Source organism: Mastomys coucha, unplaced genomic scaffold (assembly GCF_008632895.1).
Source record: "Mastomys coucha isolate ucsf_1 unplaced genomic scaffold, UCSF_Mcou_1 pScaffold12, whole genome shotgun sequence".
In the NCBI taxonomy this organism is placed as follows: domain Eukaryota; kingdom Metazoa; phylum Chordata; class Mammalia; order Rodentia; family Muridae; genus Mastomys; species Mastomys coucha.
Window position 1 is genome coordinate 29,999,364 of NW_022196894.1, and position 18,989 is coordinate 30,018,352.

Genomic DNA, 18,989 nt, shown 5'->3' on the forward strand with positions numbered 1-18,989 from the left:
GACCAGGCTGGCCTCGAACTCAGAAATCCACCTGCCTCTGCCTCCCAAGTGCTGGGATTAAAAGCGTGAGCCACCACTGCCCGGCTAAACTTTTTTTTAAGCAAAAAATAATAAGCTATTTTCTTGGCTTTGTTCATTTTGATGCCTAAAATACCAGTGTACTAGATTCTATGAGAGCTTTGCGTTATTTGTGGTTTAGACAGGGTCTCACTGTGTAGTACAGACTAGCCTAGGACTTAAGCAACCTTGCACCTCTGCTTCATAAATGCTGGCATTATGTGCCACCATATCCAGCTTAATGATAGTCCTTTATTTTTGCTTTTAAAATATTCATTCCAATTTGTCATTCTGGTACTAAGTTTTTACCCTCACATGGTATAAGAGACAGATAATTCCACTTTGGCAGAAAATCATAATGGCAAGTTGACTAGTTTATTTTTTATACCCTGTTGGAGTGGTCTTTTGGTTTAACTCTTCTTTCAACATTTGTTTTGGCTGCACCTTACAGGAGAGCCTCATAGACGCCAGTGAAGACAGCCAACTGGAAGCTGCCATCAGAGCCTCCTTGCAGGAGACACATTTCGACTCAGAACAGGCAAAACAGGATAGCCGCTCAGATGAAGAATCTGAATCAGAACTTTTTTCTGGCAGTGAGGAATTCATATCGGTTTGTGGCTCTGATGAAGAAGAGGAGGTAGAGAATCTTGCTAAGTCCAGAAAGTCTCCTCATAAAGATTTGGGGCATAGAAAAGAGGAGAACAGAAGGCCACTGACAGAGCCCCCAGCCAGAACTGAGCCTGGCACAGCCACAAACCATCAAGGATTGCCAGCCATGGATTCTGAGGTCTTGGAGATGTCACCTGAAAAGTCAGATGGAATAGTGGAGGGGATAGATGTAAATGGTGGGTTATGGTATAGACCTGCTTTACCTACAAAACTCGAACGTACTGAATGACTTGCTTTAGCTAATCTCCCATATTAAACACCTATGTATGTATATGACTCTTCTTTAGGACCAAAAGCACAGCTGATGCTGCGGTACCCAGATGGAAAAAGGGAACAGATCACTCTTCCAGAGCAAGCCAAATTACTGGTGAGCTTACCCCTGTGCATGTTAGGCCAACTCCTACTATCCTATATCCTTACCCCAGAAAAAGGAGGAAACTGAAGTCAGATCCTTGACTCCTGACACAGAGAGAGTTTATCTGATACTTAACTGGAAACTCATCTGACAAAAGTCTTAGGTTTTTTTGGTTTTGGGGGGGGGGGTTGGTTTTGTTGTTGTGGTTTGTTACTTGTTTTTTTGTGTAGGTTTGGAAGCATGGCCTTTCTTTGCAGCCCTGGCTAATGTGTAATTCACAGCAATTTGCCTGCCTCAGCTTGCTGTGATTAAGGGTGTGGAGATTTTGAGGTGAGGTCTTCATAGCCCAGGTAGCCCGAAACTAAAGCAATCTTTCTGCTTTGCCTCCCAAGTGCTGCAATTATAATCATGAGCTACCATGCCTGTCTCATTTTTAATTATTTTATTCCTTCTAATTATTTTAAGCAAGTCACAGGCCAGCCAAAGCTTTTCTTTTTTTCTTTCTTTTTTTTTTTTTTAAAGATTTATTTTATTTATTTTATGTGTATGAGTACACTGTAGCTGTACAGATGGCCATGAGCTAACATGTGTGTGGCTGAACTCAGGTCCTCTGCCGGCCCTGCTCGCTCCGGTGTAATCACTGTAGCTGTCTTCAGACGCACCAGAAGAGGGCGTCAGATCTCATTATGGGTGGTTGTGAGCCACCATGTGGTTGCTGGGATCCGAACTCAGGACCTTCAGAAGAGCAGTCAGTGCTCTTACCCGCTGAGCCATCTCACCAGCCCAAGCCAAAGCTTTTCAGTTTTGGGTTTGTGTGGAATATACTTACTTCTGGTGGTCCAGGGTCATTTTTTGGGTTTCTTTTCAAACTTTTTACGAGTACGTGCATGCGTGCTTTGTTTTTGAGACTGGGTTTCCTTTTGTATAGCCTTGGCTGCCCTGGAATTCAATTTGTAGAGCAGGCTGTCCTCAGACTCAGAGATTTGCCTGCCTCTGTCTCCTGTGTGCTGGAACTAAAGCTGTATGCCAGCCACCACACCAGGTGGACCTCTGATTTTTTAGTTGCTGTTACTAAAGCATACTTAAGAGCCAAGGTTGTTGTTCTGTGTCTGTTCTGTAGTTAGGATTTTTTTCTTGTGCTTTTGACTTTATTCCATTCCCCTCTTTGTTTGCCTGTGAGTTTTATTTATTCCTTGATTTGTGCATGACATCACGTGATGGTTCTAAGGGCCTATTTATTTAAAAATTACTGACAGCGATTCTTTTTAACTTCTAAAAAAGAATTGGTCTGACTAGCATAGCTTAACCTATGGATGGTCCTCACTCCTAGCCCCACTGTGGTCAGTAGCTATACCTGGCCTGATACTATGCCTGGGATTAGTCACTCTCCTCGTTTGTATAACAAAATACCTGATAGAAACAACTTAAGGGAAGAAAGGTTTCTTTTGGCTCGTGGTTTCAAAGAGATTTCAGCCCTCCAGAGCAGGATAGGCATGGCAGTGTGAGAGCGTGGCAGAGGCTCCTTGTCTTGTCATAGAGACTTGTTTCTGTGGCTGTGAGCCAGGAACAGAGAAGTAGACCAGATCTAGAGAGGTGGATAGGCCCTTCAGGGGGCTGCTTGTGGTGACTTGTGCCAGCCGGGCCCTACACCCTGAAAGCTCAGAACACGAGCCTTAGGGGAGAGGCCATTTAAATGGAAACATACAGCTGAGGATACTTAGGCTGACTGTTGATGACTGACAAATAGTAGTGTCTGGCTAGTGCCAGACACCAAACTACCACTGTTTGAAATGGGACAAAAGCAAGAGAAAAAGCAAATGTCATAGGTACCTGTCTTAGGTAGGGTTTTCCTGCTGTGAACAGACACCATGACCAAGGCTACTCTTATAAGGACAGTATTTAATTGGGGCTGGCTTACTTACTCATAGGTTCAGTCCATTATCATCAAGGCAAGAGCATGGCAGCATGCAGGCAGGCGTAGTGCAGGAGGAGCTGAGAGTTCTACAGCTTCATCTGAAGGCCTCTAAGAGAAGGCTGGCTTCCAGGCGCTAGGACAAGAGGCTTAAAGCCCGTGCCCACAGTAGCATACTTCCTCCAACAAGGACATACCTCCAAATTCCCTGAGCCAAGCATATTCAAGCCACCACAGTGCCTCTCTCCACCTTCTAGTATTGGTAGCAAACTTTGGTATAGAAGTGTTAAGTGGAATATTCCAGAATCAATTCATAAGTTTTGAATTACATACTACTCTGAATAGTAGTACAATGAAACCTCCTACCATCCCATTCCATCACCTGGGAGGTAATCCATTCCCTTTATCCAGGATAACCAGGTTGTGTATACCTGAGAGTAAATAGCCATCTTAGTTTATCAAATGAATGTTATAGTTACTGCCGGGTTTCTGGTCAAATAACTTTAAGGAACTTTTTTTTTTTTTTATTTTAGATATTTTCTTTATTTACATGTAAATTTCTCCTTTCCCAGTTTCCCCTCCAAAAAACAAAGAAACAAACAAAAACAACAAAAACAAACCCCTGTTGCCTCCCACTTCCCCTAAGGAACTTTTAAAACTGATATATTTAAGAAAAAAAATATACTTTTGGGGCTGGGAAGATAGCTCAGCGGTTAAGAGCACTGGCTGCTCTTCCAGAGGTCCTGAGTTGAATCCCCAGCAACCATATGGTGACTCAAAGCCATGTATGGAATCCATTGCCGCCTTCTGGTCTGTCTGAAGAGAAGAACAGTATAATTACATACATAAAATAAATAAGTCATTGTGAATATATGTTCTTGCAAGCTGTTTAGTAACTTTTATTTTAGTGATGGCCCCAAAGCTTAAGGGAATTAATGCTGACATTTTATTATATTCTATGGTATTTTATTATTAGTTTTGTCATTATATAGAGGTCTATACTATTATTTGATATCTACCAGTGATCATGGTGCATATGTCCGTCCTAGGGACAAGGGTTACTTCTGAGTAGACCTTCTTTGAGAAGTCTAGTTGGAAAACTGAGTAGAGGACTAGACAGTAGGTACAGGAAAAAGATGGCTGATTGTTTAATCTGATGAGAAAGCATTTATAGAGAAGGAAGTGCTGAAGGAATTTTAAGAGACAGTTGTGAGATCATGGTTGATTGTAGACAGAATGTAAGGACATAACTCTCTGGTGAAGGAAAAAACTAGGTGCTATATTTTATAAATATTGCCTGCATTTATTTATTAGGGAGATAGCAATGACTTTTTCAGTATCAATTACATTGAAATCCTAAGTTACTGGATATAGATTTATCTTACCATCCAAAGGTTTATGTTGGCCTTCTGTAAGCTTTGATCATTTGAATTAAGTTACTTTATCTAATATGATAAAAATAGAGTACTCATAAATTAAGTCATCATGGTGTTTATTTCCAGCTAAGAGTTTTGTCTTCCTCTTGTTTTTGTAGGCTTTGGTGAAGCATGTCCAGTCTAAAGGATATCCAAATGAACGTTTTGAACTCCTCACCAACTTCCCTCGGAGGAAACTCTCTCATCTGGACTATGACATTACCTTACAAGAGGCTGGCCTCTGTCCTCAAGAGACTGTCTTTGTACAGGAAAGAAATTAACACCATAGCCTGACCTCTCTCAGCTTACCCCTTTTTCTCTTTTCCTGTGAGATACCATGTCACTAAGTATGCATTTTGGCTCATAGGACTAACTATAGAGCCAAAGCTGGCCAAGCAAGTCACCTGCCTTTTCTTTATCTCCTCTGTCACTTGTAAATCAGTCTCCTTCCCCTTACCTCTGTCTTCTGTCACTTGTAAATCAGTCTCCTTCCCCTTACCTCTCTTTTTTCTTCTTCCTTTTTTCTCACTTTGTTCCTTCTTACCAGATGTGGTGACCAAATGGAAGTAAGAATAACATCTTTCCTAGTACTGGCAGCACGAGGTGTGTGTTCTAATAAGTGATGTCTTGCATGACACCTTTTGGGGACCTAGTGATGTTACTACTTCTAGACTCTGTTGACAAAGAATGGCTAGAATCAGAATTAAAAACAGCCCCCATTTTTGATAGGAAAAAGAAATTCTTTTAACATGCACTTTGTTCATCATGTAGGAAGATGTCATAATGAAATATCCAGGCTTTTGTTTATGTGGGAAAAGCATCCTTTATACAGTTAGTCATCATATTTAAGATTTCCCTCAAGGATTCCCATCTTCTAGTTACAAGCCATTTCCATGATGTGTATTATTGGCAGAATCAGCGCTCAGTGTATTGTGTGTAGCACAGGGTGGCTTTCAATGTCCTAGCCTGAGACAGTTTCCTTTATTATTACTCTGTCAATTATATTCCTCTTTCCAGTCCTAGGATGAAACTTTAGTAAGCATTTGGTCTGGGCTAGTAAGGTGCTTGCTGTTTTTGCCTGCACAGCAAATTAGTTCCTTTGGCTCCATTGTCTGAGTCTAATGTATTCTGTAGGAAGGCAGGTGTTCAATAATCATGTAGTGCAATGGCTTTGTAATTGTAACCACTGTGGTTATTGATTGTCCTATGTGCTTAAGGCATACTTAAGTATGTCCCAGTGTTGGGTGGGGTGGGGGTGGGGACAAAAGCCTGCAGCTGAGAGTTGCTAAATGATATTCTTTTGGTTAGAAATACTGATCGTTTTTTACCCCCAATTGGAATAATATTTAAAATGCTTTGGTAACAAATTGTCCTTAATTCCTCAGTTAATTCCTGCAGTTTTGTTTTAGAAAATATCAAAACTGAAACTCTCTGAGAGGAAGACCTTCAAACTCGGTTCATACGACAGCAGTTAGTAAGAGAGATCACTAGTAATCATCAGATGTGAGGTTTTTTTTCTGCCAACAAAAGTCACATTCAAATTGTATTTGGTGAAAGCTTTTTTCAGTATTATTTAGAAGAGGCCACCTGAGTCTATCTAATACTATTCATAAGCTTCATTATATGCTCAATTCTTTCCTTGAGCTTTAAGTAGAGTTCTCTAGCAAGGCAGGTTGTGATTTGGTGGGAAAACCAAAACTTCTTATAAAACCATTTCTATAGAATGACCTATCTTGTAAGTTGAAGATTTTGAGTGATTCTTGAACCTGTACACAATCTAAATTGTGATTACTCAGAAACCTTTGGATTCCTGTGTACTTGCAGATCTCTCTCTCTTGGCAACTAGGGGATTAAAAGATGAGCTAAAGAGATGTGGTGTGTTACTAGTATACAATTATAGAACATGGTTGTTAATGCTTGGATTTTGAGGGACCTCCCTAAAGAATGGGTTATATTTCTCCACAAGGAAATCATGGGAAATTTTGTTATTTTTCAGTGAGTCCTTTTGAATTAATGTTCTTACATTTTTTCCTAAGTCTGTGTAAGTGCTTATGTATAAGTATATAATTGTATAAATATTTATAAATATATTTATATAATTACAGTTTCATTTATACCTTGAGTCAAAGTTCTCTCTTTTGATTGGTGACGGAATAATACCACTTTGGTGTTTTTCATAGTGCTTGAGGCTTAACCAACAGTTTGGATTTATTTAGCAAGCATGTTAATTCCTCAGTTGTATCTGAACTTGAATAAAAACTGGCTGTCTGAGGAATAGACTTCTCAGAGGCTTAAAAAAAACTAGTAGTCAAGGTCAGCAGTCTCATGCTTCGGGAGCCACAGGGTAAAAGTGAGAGAGTACCCAGCTTTGTTAAGCTGGCACCATCTCCTCTGCTGGCACAGGCCTAGCTAAAGCCCTAGTCCATCAGAAATATGAAGTCAAAAATTTTGCCTTCGAGGACTCTGCTGCACCCTCTTTTCTGCTAGGTCAGGTTCTCTTTATCCAGTAAAGCCTACCTTGAGAACCTGAGGCAGGATGTTGTATACAGTTCTTTTCTTATGTGTTTAGCACTGGCAAATCCATTTATAGGAAACCAAAGTAAGATGACCAAGTATATATGTGAGTTAAGAGAACACAGCATTGTGCATCTATCAAGCTTAGTCTGGATGTTCAGCTGTAGGGGGCTTTATTTAATGTTGACAAGGAGTATGATTATCAAGGTTGGCCCATGGGAGGAAGGGTTATGGATTATACATGAGAGAAATAAGTGGGGATATTGCCTTGCTTAAGAATTTAATCTGCATAAGGAGTTTGCCTTAGTTCCTCTGCAAGTTATTTTGCTTTCAAGGGAGAGCTTTCATTGGACAGTCAGATCAGGTCTGTGGGGTTAGTTAAATGTAGTGATTCCCTGTATGTAGTAGAAACAGCTCAAAAGGTGATTTTAAGTAAGGAGGAAAGGGACAAGATAGACTTGAGTGACTTGTAGGGAAGTGAAAGGGGTGCTGTGTGGACTTGACAGGAGAACAGTGCCGGGGGAAGGGAGCAGCTAGCATGTGTGGTGTGTACTCCGTGTGCATTTCCTCCTTCAGTCTTCATGCAGTCCCTACACAGTATATATGTCCTCTACTCCTTTATAAATGCGGAAGAAAACTAGAAATCATACAGTGTGTTCAATATGTCGTTACTAGTAAGGGCCAAATTAAAATTAGAGCCCAGAGTCTGCCCTTTGCCTTCTGTGGTGTGTTGTCCTATGTCAGTTGGAGTCCATTTACTCTAAGGTCATTTTACTCTTATTTGGATTTATAAATTAAGGGTCTTTGTTTATTTAAAGGTGGAAGTAGTATTTGGGGTCAAGATGATGGGACTTGCACTACCCTATAAAAATCTTAGTTATGCCGTTTTAAAGAGAAGATGCAGTTACTTTTTCTGGTAGATTATCTACGATAGATTATTAAACAACTCTTTGTTTTTATACTATGTTTTATCTTTTTGGTTTTTCTCTGTGTAGCCCTGGCTGTCCTGGAACTTACTTTGTAGACCAGGCTGGCCTCGAACTCAGAAATCTGCCTGCCTCTGCTTCCCAAGTGCTGGGATTAAATGTGCCACCACTGCCCGGCACCATGTTTTATCTTCTATTCATATGTACTGTATTAGTGCCCTATTGAGTCTGTAATCAAAAGTTGGAAATATTTTGAAAGCTAAGATCTGGTTTGATTGTTTTAGTTAGGGAGTCATCTTATGTACATGAATAACAACTAGAAGGTGAACTTTCTCTCTTTCAGGATTAATCTGTTATTACAATAGGAACTTAGGAGAAAGGGGTAGTGTAAGTTTAGTTAGGGGTGTCTTCGCAGAGAAGAAAGACAGATATGGCAAGCACTGTAGCTCACTCTTTGGCTCCACCTTTTGTAAATACTAGATTTGAAGCATGAAGTTTATCAGTAAGGCAAGTCCTTTGCCCAGGTACTAAAGGATTTTGAGCTCCAGTACTAAAAAACCCTTTAATTAGCAAGGATCTCACTTGAACACTTAAGAAAAATATCAAAGGGCTCCTGAAAAGTGAAGGCAAGATTCCTCTCCCTGGGTACAATGCATGGTGTTTGGTACTAAGATGAAGAGCCTGCCTGGTGAGGTCAGTGCCCTACTATAGGGAACAGCTTTTCTTCCTCTGAATCTTGGATTTAGTTTTTGAAAAACAGAATTGGACTAGATTAGTAGTTCTTTGTCTTTTCAAGTCAGAGGACTTTGAGTGTTTGAGGGAATGGTAGAGTCAACTACTAACAGTGAACTTCATGGAGGAAGTGTGCACTTGGAGTCACAGCCCCACGAAGAGCTTATGTCCGCCCCAAAGTTTTAAGCATCTAGTTATTTTAGAGCATCCTCAGACTAATTAAATGTATAAAAACTATACTTGTTAATCAGTTCCTTTGGGGTTTTTTCCCTATATTCAAGTATCTTCTGCCCAATCTTTTACAGACCTCATTGTGATGACTGAGCTCCCTCAGTACAATAGTTACAGACCTAGTGATCTTTAAACAGCTAATTATTTATTTTTTAAAACTTAATACTGTAAGCCTAATGAATTTAAAAATGACTTAAATGTAATGAATGCAGAACAGATAATGTCTCCAATGCTGGAGCTGTATTTGTGTGCTTCAAGCTAAGGACCGGCAGTTACAAAGCTGAATTTTGTGAGTTGTGAAGTTCAGACTTGGTTTGTGCAGATGTGACCTTTTCAAGATGTCCATCAAGCTGATATTTAAAAATAGTTCTTCTTCCATGGAGTGGATCTTTGTCTCACCTTTTAGAGATCTTTCATTTATTTACTTGATAGTAAGTTACAGAGTACAAAATTATGAGTAATGCCTTGTGTAAAACTAAAACTTGAAATGTAATGAGGGTAGGAAGAGCTAGCCCTGGGAGGGCTCACACTTCTCCAGCAGCTTAAGCCTTAATGAGTAGGCTGCTTCTAGGCAACTTTGCTACTACCCGAGTTACTCCCCAGTCCCTGAACAGACACACCTAAAGGCCCTGTGAGCAGGGAGCAAAGTCCAGCGTCAGTGGTTTGCCTTACTTAACATTTCTGTTCCTTACTGTGAAACTTAGAGTACCTAGTCCACATTAGAGTGGGGCAAGAATGTTCTTCAGAACTCAAAATAACCAAAGAGTACCATTCTAATATATTGATTTCTCGTATAAGACAGAGATTTAAATGTTTCAGTGATGATTATTTGGATTTTAGACTCACCTTTGTGTCAGCTCTGGTAATGAGACCACTTAGAATCAAAGGTATTTGGGTTGTTTATCATGACTTTGGTCAGTTTCTGTTTTGTTTTGTTTTTAGAGACAGGGCTTCTTAATGTAATAGCCCTGGCTGTCCTGGACTCACTTTGTGGACCAGGCAGGCTGATCTCGAACTCTAGAGATCTGCCTGCCAAGTGCTGTGACTAAAGATGTGCGCTACCACACCTGGCTGGTTCGTTTCCTTATTAAGGAACTCAGGTGTCCAGATTATTGGATATGATGAAACCCTGAAGTAGAACATCAGTTTAATCCTTTAGTCCATTTGGGGTGAGGGTGTCTTTTTTTTTTTTTATTTTTCAAATGTTCTTACATAGTTCAGGCTAACCTCTCCTCTTCCTCTTCTTCTTCTTCCTCCTCCTCTTCTTCCTCTTCCTCCTCTTTTTTTTTCCCTTTGAGACAAGTTTTACTTATGTAGTCCTGGTTGTCCTAGATCAGGCTGGCCTCTTAAGTGACTGTGTAGTTAGCTGGACATGACCTTGAACCTCTGTGTCCTTCTTGGGTTAAAGTGAGCCACATGCCTGTCCCTTCTTCATTTTTACTTAATTCCTCCAAAATTGGTCATGATATTTAATACACTTAGCTATGTTTTTAAAGTTATATTTCTAAGCCTTAATGTATATTTCCCACTTTTTATAAATTAATATAGAAGAGAATATTTTGAGGCAAACATCGTTTTTACAACTCATTTCTTCCCTAAGGAGTACTCTTGTTCCAAATAGGAGAATGGCTGGCCCTGTGATAAACCTCCCAGGGGTAGTTGGTTTGGTTTTGGTTGATTGGTTACAGGTTTTTGGTTGCCCTAACTAAATCTCACCATTTTCATAAACATTTTGTTTTTTAAAAACACAGCTCCTGAACCAGTACTTAGTTAAAGCACACTCAGCAGCGCAGACTGGCCTGGCACTCACTAGCCCCTAGGTTGGCCTTGAGCTCTCCTGGGATTAGAAGGGCAAACCTGATTAACTTGATTTAACCTGATTAAGTTTGACTTATGTGTTTAAGATGGCCTGTGTGCCATATAATCCCAAAATAAACTTGGGTAATCCATATAAATTACTTTATTAAGCATAATGAAGAAGTTATTAAAGTTTGCTTGTGGGGCTGGAGAGATAGCTTTTAGCTTAGTAGTTAAGAGCACTTGTTCTTGCAGAAGTCCTAGGTTTGACTCTCAGCAACCACATAGCAGCCCACAACTGTCGATAACTCTAGTTCCAAGCAGTGCAACTCTTCTGAGTCTGGGGCCACCGGGCACACACAAAAGAAGGAAGCTGAGGCAGGAAGATTGCTAGTTCCATGTCAACCTGAAGTTACATACCAAGACCTTAACTCAGAATCCTCTTTTCCTCTCCCTTTTTGAATACACCTGTGGTTTCTTGTGCCATATGTTTGTACATTGCATTGCTCTTCTACCCCAATTAGATATCATTATTCTTTCAAGAATTACAATTAAAGCTATTATAATGCCACATATAAGTATCTACATGAACACAAGTCTCATTGCTCTGAAAGAAAAGAAAACAGTGAGATAATAGATGTATGGGTTTACATTTTGTTTATGTTTGATTTTATAAGAAGCCAGGAAACATGGGGCTAGTGAGATGGGCTCAGCAGTTAAGAGCACTTGTTGCTCTTGAGGAGGACCTGGGTGGGGTTAGTTCTCAGTCCCCACACAGTGAGCCACCACCATCCATAACTCCAGCCCCAGGGGATCCAGTGCTGTCTTCTGACCTCTGAAGACTTCTGACTTCTATACCACTAGGCACGCATGTGGTACACATATGTGCATGCAGGCAAAAACAGTCATAGATACAAAATAAAGAAAAATAAAAGTTTGTTTAAAGATAGGCTCACATATTAGAGATGTGAATTCCAATGGTAGAATTTTACCTAAGAACAGTCACATTAGTCTATCTATAACTGTGGGAAGTTACATTGCTGTACTTAATTCCTTGGCAGTAAGCATCAGACTTACTTTTACTGTGTAATGGTACTTCTAGCAACTAAGATTTTATATGCCTTATAAGGTCACTTAGGTTTTCAAATGAGAAGGAGAAGAGTCAAGCTAAACTGGGACAATAGGTCATACCTGATGAACTGTCTTCACCAGAGAAGAAGCTCTGGGCTGGTGTGTAGCTCAGGACCCTTGCTTGGATCCCTGGGCTTACTAAGAAGAAAAGAGAAGTTTTTAATCTAACTAGGATAATGAGAGTTGTTTACTGGTCATCAGAAATTGGGGACTGTTTTAAATAAGTTCTGACCTGAAATTGAATTTTCCTTTTCTCAAAGTCCTTTATATTTACTCTTATTCATGGTCTCATCTGGGAATCTTTAATAGGGAACCATTCACTACCTCCCTGGTTTCTTTCCTGCATCGAGATTTCTGGTGGTGTGGTGTGTGTCACCAGAATGAATTTCAGGCTAATGACATTAGAATATTTATATTCAGATAGAAATCTTATTTTCAACAGAATGAGTTTATGGTTCTCAATGAAAAATATCAAATACTAAGTGATAGGACTCAAAATACAAATAAGTAGGCTCATGAAACTAATCTCATGCTCTAAGCTGGGTTGACGCTCTGCCTGCCTCTAGAATCCCCACGTTACCAGCTAATTAGAGAAAGTGTGGTGGAACCGCCAGCCTCAGACCTCAGAAGCGAGTGCTGTCTGATCCTGACGTGCTGTAGACTTTGGAGGCTTCTGTCCAAGTTTTGGCATGAATATTTTAGACACAAGCTTTTCACTCCTGAGAATTATTTTTCCAGACAATTTTTCTGTTGGTTATTAAGAAATTCTTTTTTTTTCCTTCTCTTTATTATGAAAGTTGTCTTTACAGTAAGTGTTGTTGTTCTGTGTAAACTTCAGGAGTATTTGTGGGTTTTGCATGTTTTGTATGAGTTTAGTTTAAACAATGCATTTAAAATCATCTGGGATGTCCAATTCTGGTGTGTCTATACATGTTTGTGTTTTAAACATGTCTCATGTGTTTCCAAACCTCACTTTGTATCTTACTTGATAATTGAAGTTGATTTGGGCTATTTGCTTTACAAGTGTTTTTTTCAAGCAGTTCTTACCACAGTGTTTAGATATTTCCTGGGCTGTTTATATGCTCAGTTTGCCCTGGACAAAGTGGTGGTCTTACTAAGATTTGAATCCTTAATACAAAACGGGTTCCATGTTTAATCTATAGTTCAGCTTGTTGCTGAATCCAAGATATTGGTAGACAGAGCTAATTCTTGGGATGTGTTCCTGACCGGTGCCCTCTAGTATTCATGTGAGTTTCCAGGTTTCTGGCCATCAATCCCACAGTGCTAGGAAATCATTTACTGTTACACTTCTCCAAATTGGATTGAAGGCTATGAGAAGAGCAAGGTGGGGAAATCATGCCCATCCACTGCAGTTTTTGTTCAAGATGCAGGAAAGACCCTCTCAAATATCTAGTGATTATAAAGGTGCTAGCGGGAGCCTGAATCCAAAGGAACACGCAGAGGCAGGAGAGCTAGGACTCCTGGCTAAGACTTCCTGGACCCCACTGTACCTAGGGTACATTAGACACCTCCCTATTATGTTTCCATGAACACACGTAGGCTACTATAGGCAAGTGCTTTCTGAAGTGAGGTTCTCTCTGTTGAAGATTTATTTCCTGGTTTGGGCTGTACCAAATTGTGAATACTCGCTGTGTTGTACCCAGTTGCTTTATATTACTACTGCAACTTGTATTGGGGTGGGTGGGTGGGGCAGCAGGGTTGGGGAGGGAGGGGATCGGAATGAAGTCTTTTGAAGACATCAGCTCACTGTGCTGAGAGAGGGACCAAACTCAAGGAAACCTCTGATCTATAAATTCAACTGCTGCATTTTTTTATAAATACATGTAAATGTCCTGTTGTAATATTTGATCTTGGAAAATAAAACAAAAACTTTTCAGTATTATTTTTTGAGTCATTGTTTTTGTCACCATTGGGTATTTCCTTTCATGTAATTCCGATTACAAAAGCTTGTCCTTGTAGCCTCGTGTTTGAGACACTTAGAGGTTTTTTTGACTTGGTTTCCCAGAACTTTTAAGACAGGAGGGTCAGCTGTTGATGACCAGCCTTGGCTGCATAGCATGTTCAGGGTTAGCCAGTGCTACACATGAAACTCTCAAAAAACAGCTAGGCATGGCTGGTTGTTCCAACACTGGGAGGCAGAAGCAGGCAGAACCAACCTGATCTTCAGATCAAGTTCCAGGACTATCAGAGCTACATAGACTCTGCCTCAAAAAGAAAAACCAAACAAAAATGTCAATCAACAAACAAACCGAGACACTTGGTTTTTTTTGTTTTGTTTTGTTTTTTCGAGACAGGATTTCTCTGTGTAGCCCTGGCTGTCCTGGAACTCACTCTGTAGACCAGGCTGGCCTCGAACTCAGAAATCCACCTGCCTCTGCCTCCCAACTGCTGGGATTAAAGGCGTGCACCACCACTGCCCAATGACACTTGGTTTTTATTGACAAAGGTTAGTTTGTATTTGCCAGATGTTGTTTGCTGGTATATTTTCCTTAAGTAATAATTGAACATTTTGACTAAAGTGTTACTAAGTATAATTACATATTTAATAAATTCGGGCAATGAAGTGTTTAATCTCTCAAACCAATAATAATACTAGAAGTCACTAGATGAGCATAGTGATGCCTCCTTGTAATCCTAGCACTTGGAGGTGAAGAGATGAATAGTCCAAGGTCATTGGGATCTACATGACAAGTAGATCTGCCTGGGCTATATGAGATCATATTTCAAAAAACCAAACCAAAAACTCCACTTAAACAAACAAATAAGGGGAAATAATTACTAAATGGCAAAAAATCCAGGAGATATGATCAAATTGTATAAGTAGGCATTGTGGATGCTACCTAACTCACCAAGGGTCAGTTTGTGCTTCTCCTTTATTTGAACTGTTAGTGTTCTGAATGCCAGGGTTACCATGTTCCAAAACACCTGTAATCCCTGCATTTGGAAGGCTGAAACAGAAGGATTACCTTGAGTTGGAGGCCACCCTAGGCTACAGAATAAGACCTTGTCTCAAAAAGTGAACAGCAATAAAAAGGTGTGAAAAAGATGGTAAAGTAACACAGTCCCTGTCCCCAAGGAATGGGCAAGACCACAGATTTGACTACAATACGAAAATGAGTCAGTGGGGGTTTAGTTTTAACTTGAATATTGATGGGGTAGGGATAATAAGAACTGGTGGGGTGCTGTCTGCCTTTTTCAAGGTTCAGTCCTCAGGGTTGTGCTTTATAACAAAGGAACCAAGGATATGTTTTGTAGAGTGATGTATGGTGAGGTGGGAGGGGTGTCTCTGGAGGACCCATGCTGAGGCGTCCTGAGGTACCAACCACAGGACGGATATAGTATAGAATAGAGTTTATTTAGGGCATGGGGAGGAGACTTGAGAAGGGAGAGAGAGAAGAGGCTGGCCAGGAGGGGGTATAGGGAGAAGGAAAAAGGGAGAAAGGGATCAGGGGGAGATGAGTCAAAGAGAATAAGAGCAAGATGGAGAAGGGGACAAACAGCCTCTTTTATTCTAAGCCAGGTAACTGCTGGGCAGAGCCTAGAAAGAATGCTAGCTAACGCCCAGTACAGGAAAGGCCCGGGTGTGTGTGTGTGTGTGTGTGTGTGTGTGTGTGTGTGTGTGTGCATAAATAGGATGTTGAGGAATTCATTTTCTTACTGAGGCCTGATCTGAAGGCTGGCCAAGTTATCTAAGAGCAAGAGAATAAATGCAAAGGTATTTTATTATGCAGAGAGAGGAGAGAGAAGCTGAGGTTCTGAAGGGGCCAGTTGTGTGGCATGTGGTGAGTATAGGGAGGGTGGAGAGTAATGTGTGGTTTAGAGGCACTGGGAGGTGGAAACTGCAGCTTTCGGTTTGATCTGGGATTATGAGAAAACATGAATGACTCAGGTTTCTGGCATGTGGGCACCTTGTTGAATGCATCAGACATGATTGCCAGAGCGGCCTTATTCTCCATGTATTAACTTCTAATTACAGGCCTAGAACAGGAAACTGACACCAGAAACCCTTCGAGGGGGCAGGGGAGGGGGTGTTGGGATCTGACTGAGAAACAGCGGTGTAAGTGGGGTTCAGTGCTGAGAGGGATCCAGTTCCCTGGAAGGGCCAAAACCTAGGATCACCTAGAGAGACCTGTCATGGAGGGTTTGTCGGTGAGGGAGGACACCTAGGCAGCTGCCAGGGAACCAGTGGAGGATGTTCAGGAATCAAGATCTAACCACATCTCATGCTGCAAGGGGCAAGTAAAAGGGGTCAGTTAGCCGGGCAATGGTGGCACATGCCTTTAATCCTAGGAGGCAGAGGTAGGTAGATTTCTGAGTTTGAGGGCAGCCAGGGCTACACAGAGAAACTGTGTCTTGACAAATAAACAAACAAAAAAGGGTCAGTTAAGTGTTTACTAGAGTCAGTCACTAAAAACCAAAAGCACTTTCAGTGCACTGGGATTGTAGCCTAGCTTGAGTAGGCTCAAGTTTACAATATTTTTATACTAAGGAAGTAAAAAATAACACCCAGACTTCCTCTCAGGTGACTGATGGTGTCTCTTTCAACCTCCTGAAACTTCCCTTTTTCCTCGTATTAAGGGAATGTGCTCTATTCTGTCAGCTATCAGTGGAGGAGGATTAGTCACTCTGAAGACTGGAAGACAGCGGGCCTGCTGGGCCTGTCATTTCCCCTTTTCCTTCCTCCAGATTCTATTACCTTAACTTCCTCTTCTTCTGACTCAGAGCCCAACTCTCAGTATCCCTGAGAATGGAACATCTGATCTATTTTTCCTAGGCCTTTCATCCTGAGGAAGATTTGTGTGGCATTAACTTTCCCACCCCAGCCGTATTCATAATCTTGATCTCCAACATTCCTTTGCTCCTGCCTGCAAATGCACTGTGAGGTCTGGATCACATCTGTCAGAGCCAAATTCTGAAGCCAGCACTTACGAGAAAGGATGCTTACCAGCGTTCTGTTGCTCCCAAAGCTGAGCAGGATGAGGAAACTGACCAGATGCTGGCCTTTGTAAACCTCTTTATGGCAAGTATGCATGGAGATTCTTTGTAAAAATTTGTAAGTTACATTTACTGTGTGTCCGTCACAGCACTTGTGTGGAGGTCAGAGGACAACTTGCAGGAGTGAATTCTCTTCCACCATGTAGGTCCCAGAGATAGATCTTTACTCTTGAAGGCAAATACCTTTGCCCACTGAGCCATCTTGACAGCCTTCAAGTAGATAGTTTGTTTATTATGTTGTTTATGAGATTAATCATCGGCTTGTCACAAATTGGGCCTAAGGAGCATTGACCCAGCTGCCATTACACAATTCCCCACTAAGCTCTGCTCTTTACACTTTAAAGCCAATTAAAGCCCTTTCCCTTATTACACAGGTAATAGTCTCATAATATTCATACAAGCTGGGCAGTAGTAGCACACACCTTTGATCCCAGCACTCTGGAGGCAGAGTAGGTTCAAGGCCAGTTCGGTCTACAGAGCTATTGTTCTAGGACAGCTAAGGCTACACAGAGAAACCCTGTCTGGTAAAATCAAAGATAAATAAATGATACCCAGGTCTGGAGAGATGGCTTAGCAGTAAAGAACACTGGCTGCTCTTCCAGAGGTCCTGAATTCAATTCCAAGCAACCACATGGTGGCTCACAACCATCAGTAATGGGATCCAATGCCCTCTTGTAGTGTGTCTAAAGATAGCTACAGTGTACTCATATATATAAATTAAGTAAATAGTTCTAATGAATATATAAAACCTATACAAGAATTTTAAGCCATTAAGTAAGCCTATGGGGTGGAAACATACTAAGAAGCTGACTGATAACTGATGATTGGCATTCCAATTATACTAATTAAATAAATATAAGATGGGGCTGGTGAGATGGCTCAGCAGTTAAGAGCACTGACTGCTCTTCTGAAGGTCCTGAGTTCAAATCCCAGCAACCACATGGTGGCTCACAACCATCTGTAATGAGATCTGATACCCTTTTCTGGTGCATCTGAAGACAGCTACAGTGTACTTAGATATAATAATAAATCTTTAAATAAATAAATATAAGATGTTCTAACAGAAACCACATATAAGATTCCTGTTGTTAAGCTGAGATCCAAGAATAGAAGGAAAAAAACTAAAAAGGTGCATTTTACATCTTACTTAAATCTCAAAATTTGTGAGGGAGTTATTTTATAACAGAAAAATAGGTTCTGACACCCTCTTCTGGCCTCCACAGGCACTGCATGCCTGTGATCCACATACTCAGACACACACACACACACACACACACACACACACGCACACACGCGCACACACGCGCACACACACACACACACCGGTTTTCCTAAGTCATCTTGGTTCTTTTTTTTTTTTTTTGTTAACAGAAGTAAACTCTGTGCAGAGATTATGTGTGTTATTTTATCTGGTATAAGAAATAACTCATGCCAGGCAGTGGTGGCGCATGCCTTTAATCCCAGCACTTGGGAGGCAGAGGCAGGTGGATTTCTGAGTTCAAGGCCAGCCTGGTCTACACAGTGAGTTCCAGGACAGCCAGGGCTACACAGAGAAACCCTGTCTCGAAAAAAACAAAAACCAAACAAAACAATAAAACAAACAAACAAAAAAAGAATTAACTCATTAGTCAGATAATTCTTGAATTCCTATCCTGCTCGGTTCAGGGTGTTCAGATCAGGAAAGATACAGCCTTTGTGCGCCAGGACAGTGGTTCTCTTCCAAATGCTACGGTCCTTTAATACAGTTCTTCATGTGGTAATGACCCCAACCATAAAATTATTCTCATTGCTACTTTATAGCTGTACTTTTGCAACTGTTATGAATCATAATGCAAATATCTGTTTTCCCGTGATATTAGGCTACCCTTGTGAAACAACCATCTAACCCTGCACCCCAGTGGGTCTCCATTCACAGGTTAAGAACCATTGCTCTAAGACCAGCTGTGTGAACTGAAGTTTCCATTCTACAAGATCATTTGAATGGCTAAAATGTCGTGGTTGGGCCTGGGAAGGTGGTTAAGAGCAAGGGGCCTGGGTTTCATTCCTGGCATCCACATGATGGCTCACAACCATCTGTAACTCCAATTTCAGGGGATCCAATGCTCTCCCTGGTCTCAGCTGGTACCAGGCACACACACAAAATTCCTATACATATTACAAGAATAATTTTAAAAGCTATTTGTGTCTCATTCCACTTCTAGAATTGGTGAATTTAATTATTTCTACCTTCTATA

General features: G+C 40.9%; 1 protein-coding gene across 4 annotated transcripts in view; it reads left to right on the forward strand.

Annotated features, from left to right (window-relative positions):
- Ubxn7 (UBX domain protein 7) overlaps positions 1–13,639 on the forward strand; it is a 66,188-nt gene extending 52,549 nt beyond the window's left edge. For all 4 annotated transcript variants that reach the window (XM_031363655.1, XM_031363656.1, XM_031363654.1 and 1 more), the window contains 3 exons: positions 509–902; positions 1,014–1,093; positions 4,528–13,639. In XM_031363655.1, coding sequence (XP_031219515.1) covers positions 509–902; positions 1,014–1,093; positions 4,528–4,689 — 636 coding nt within the window. In that variant the 3' untranslated portion in view covers positions 4,690–13,639. The remainder of the gene's footprint in view (positions 1–508; positions 903–1,013; positions 1,094–4,527) is intronic.
- Positions 13,640–18,989: the final 5,350 nt, after the last annotated feature.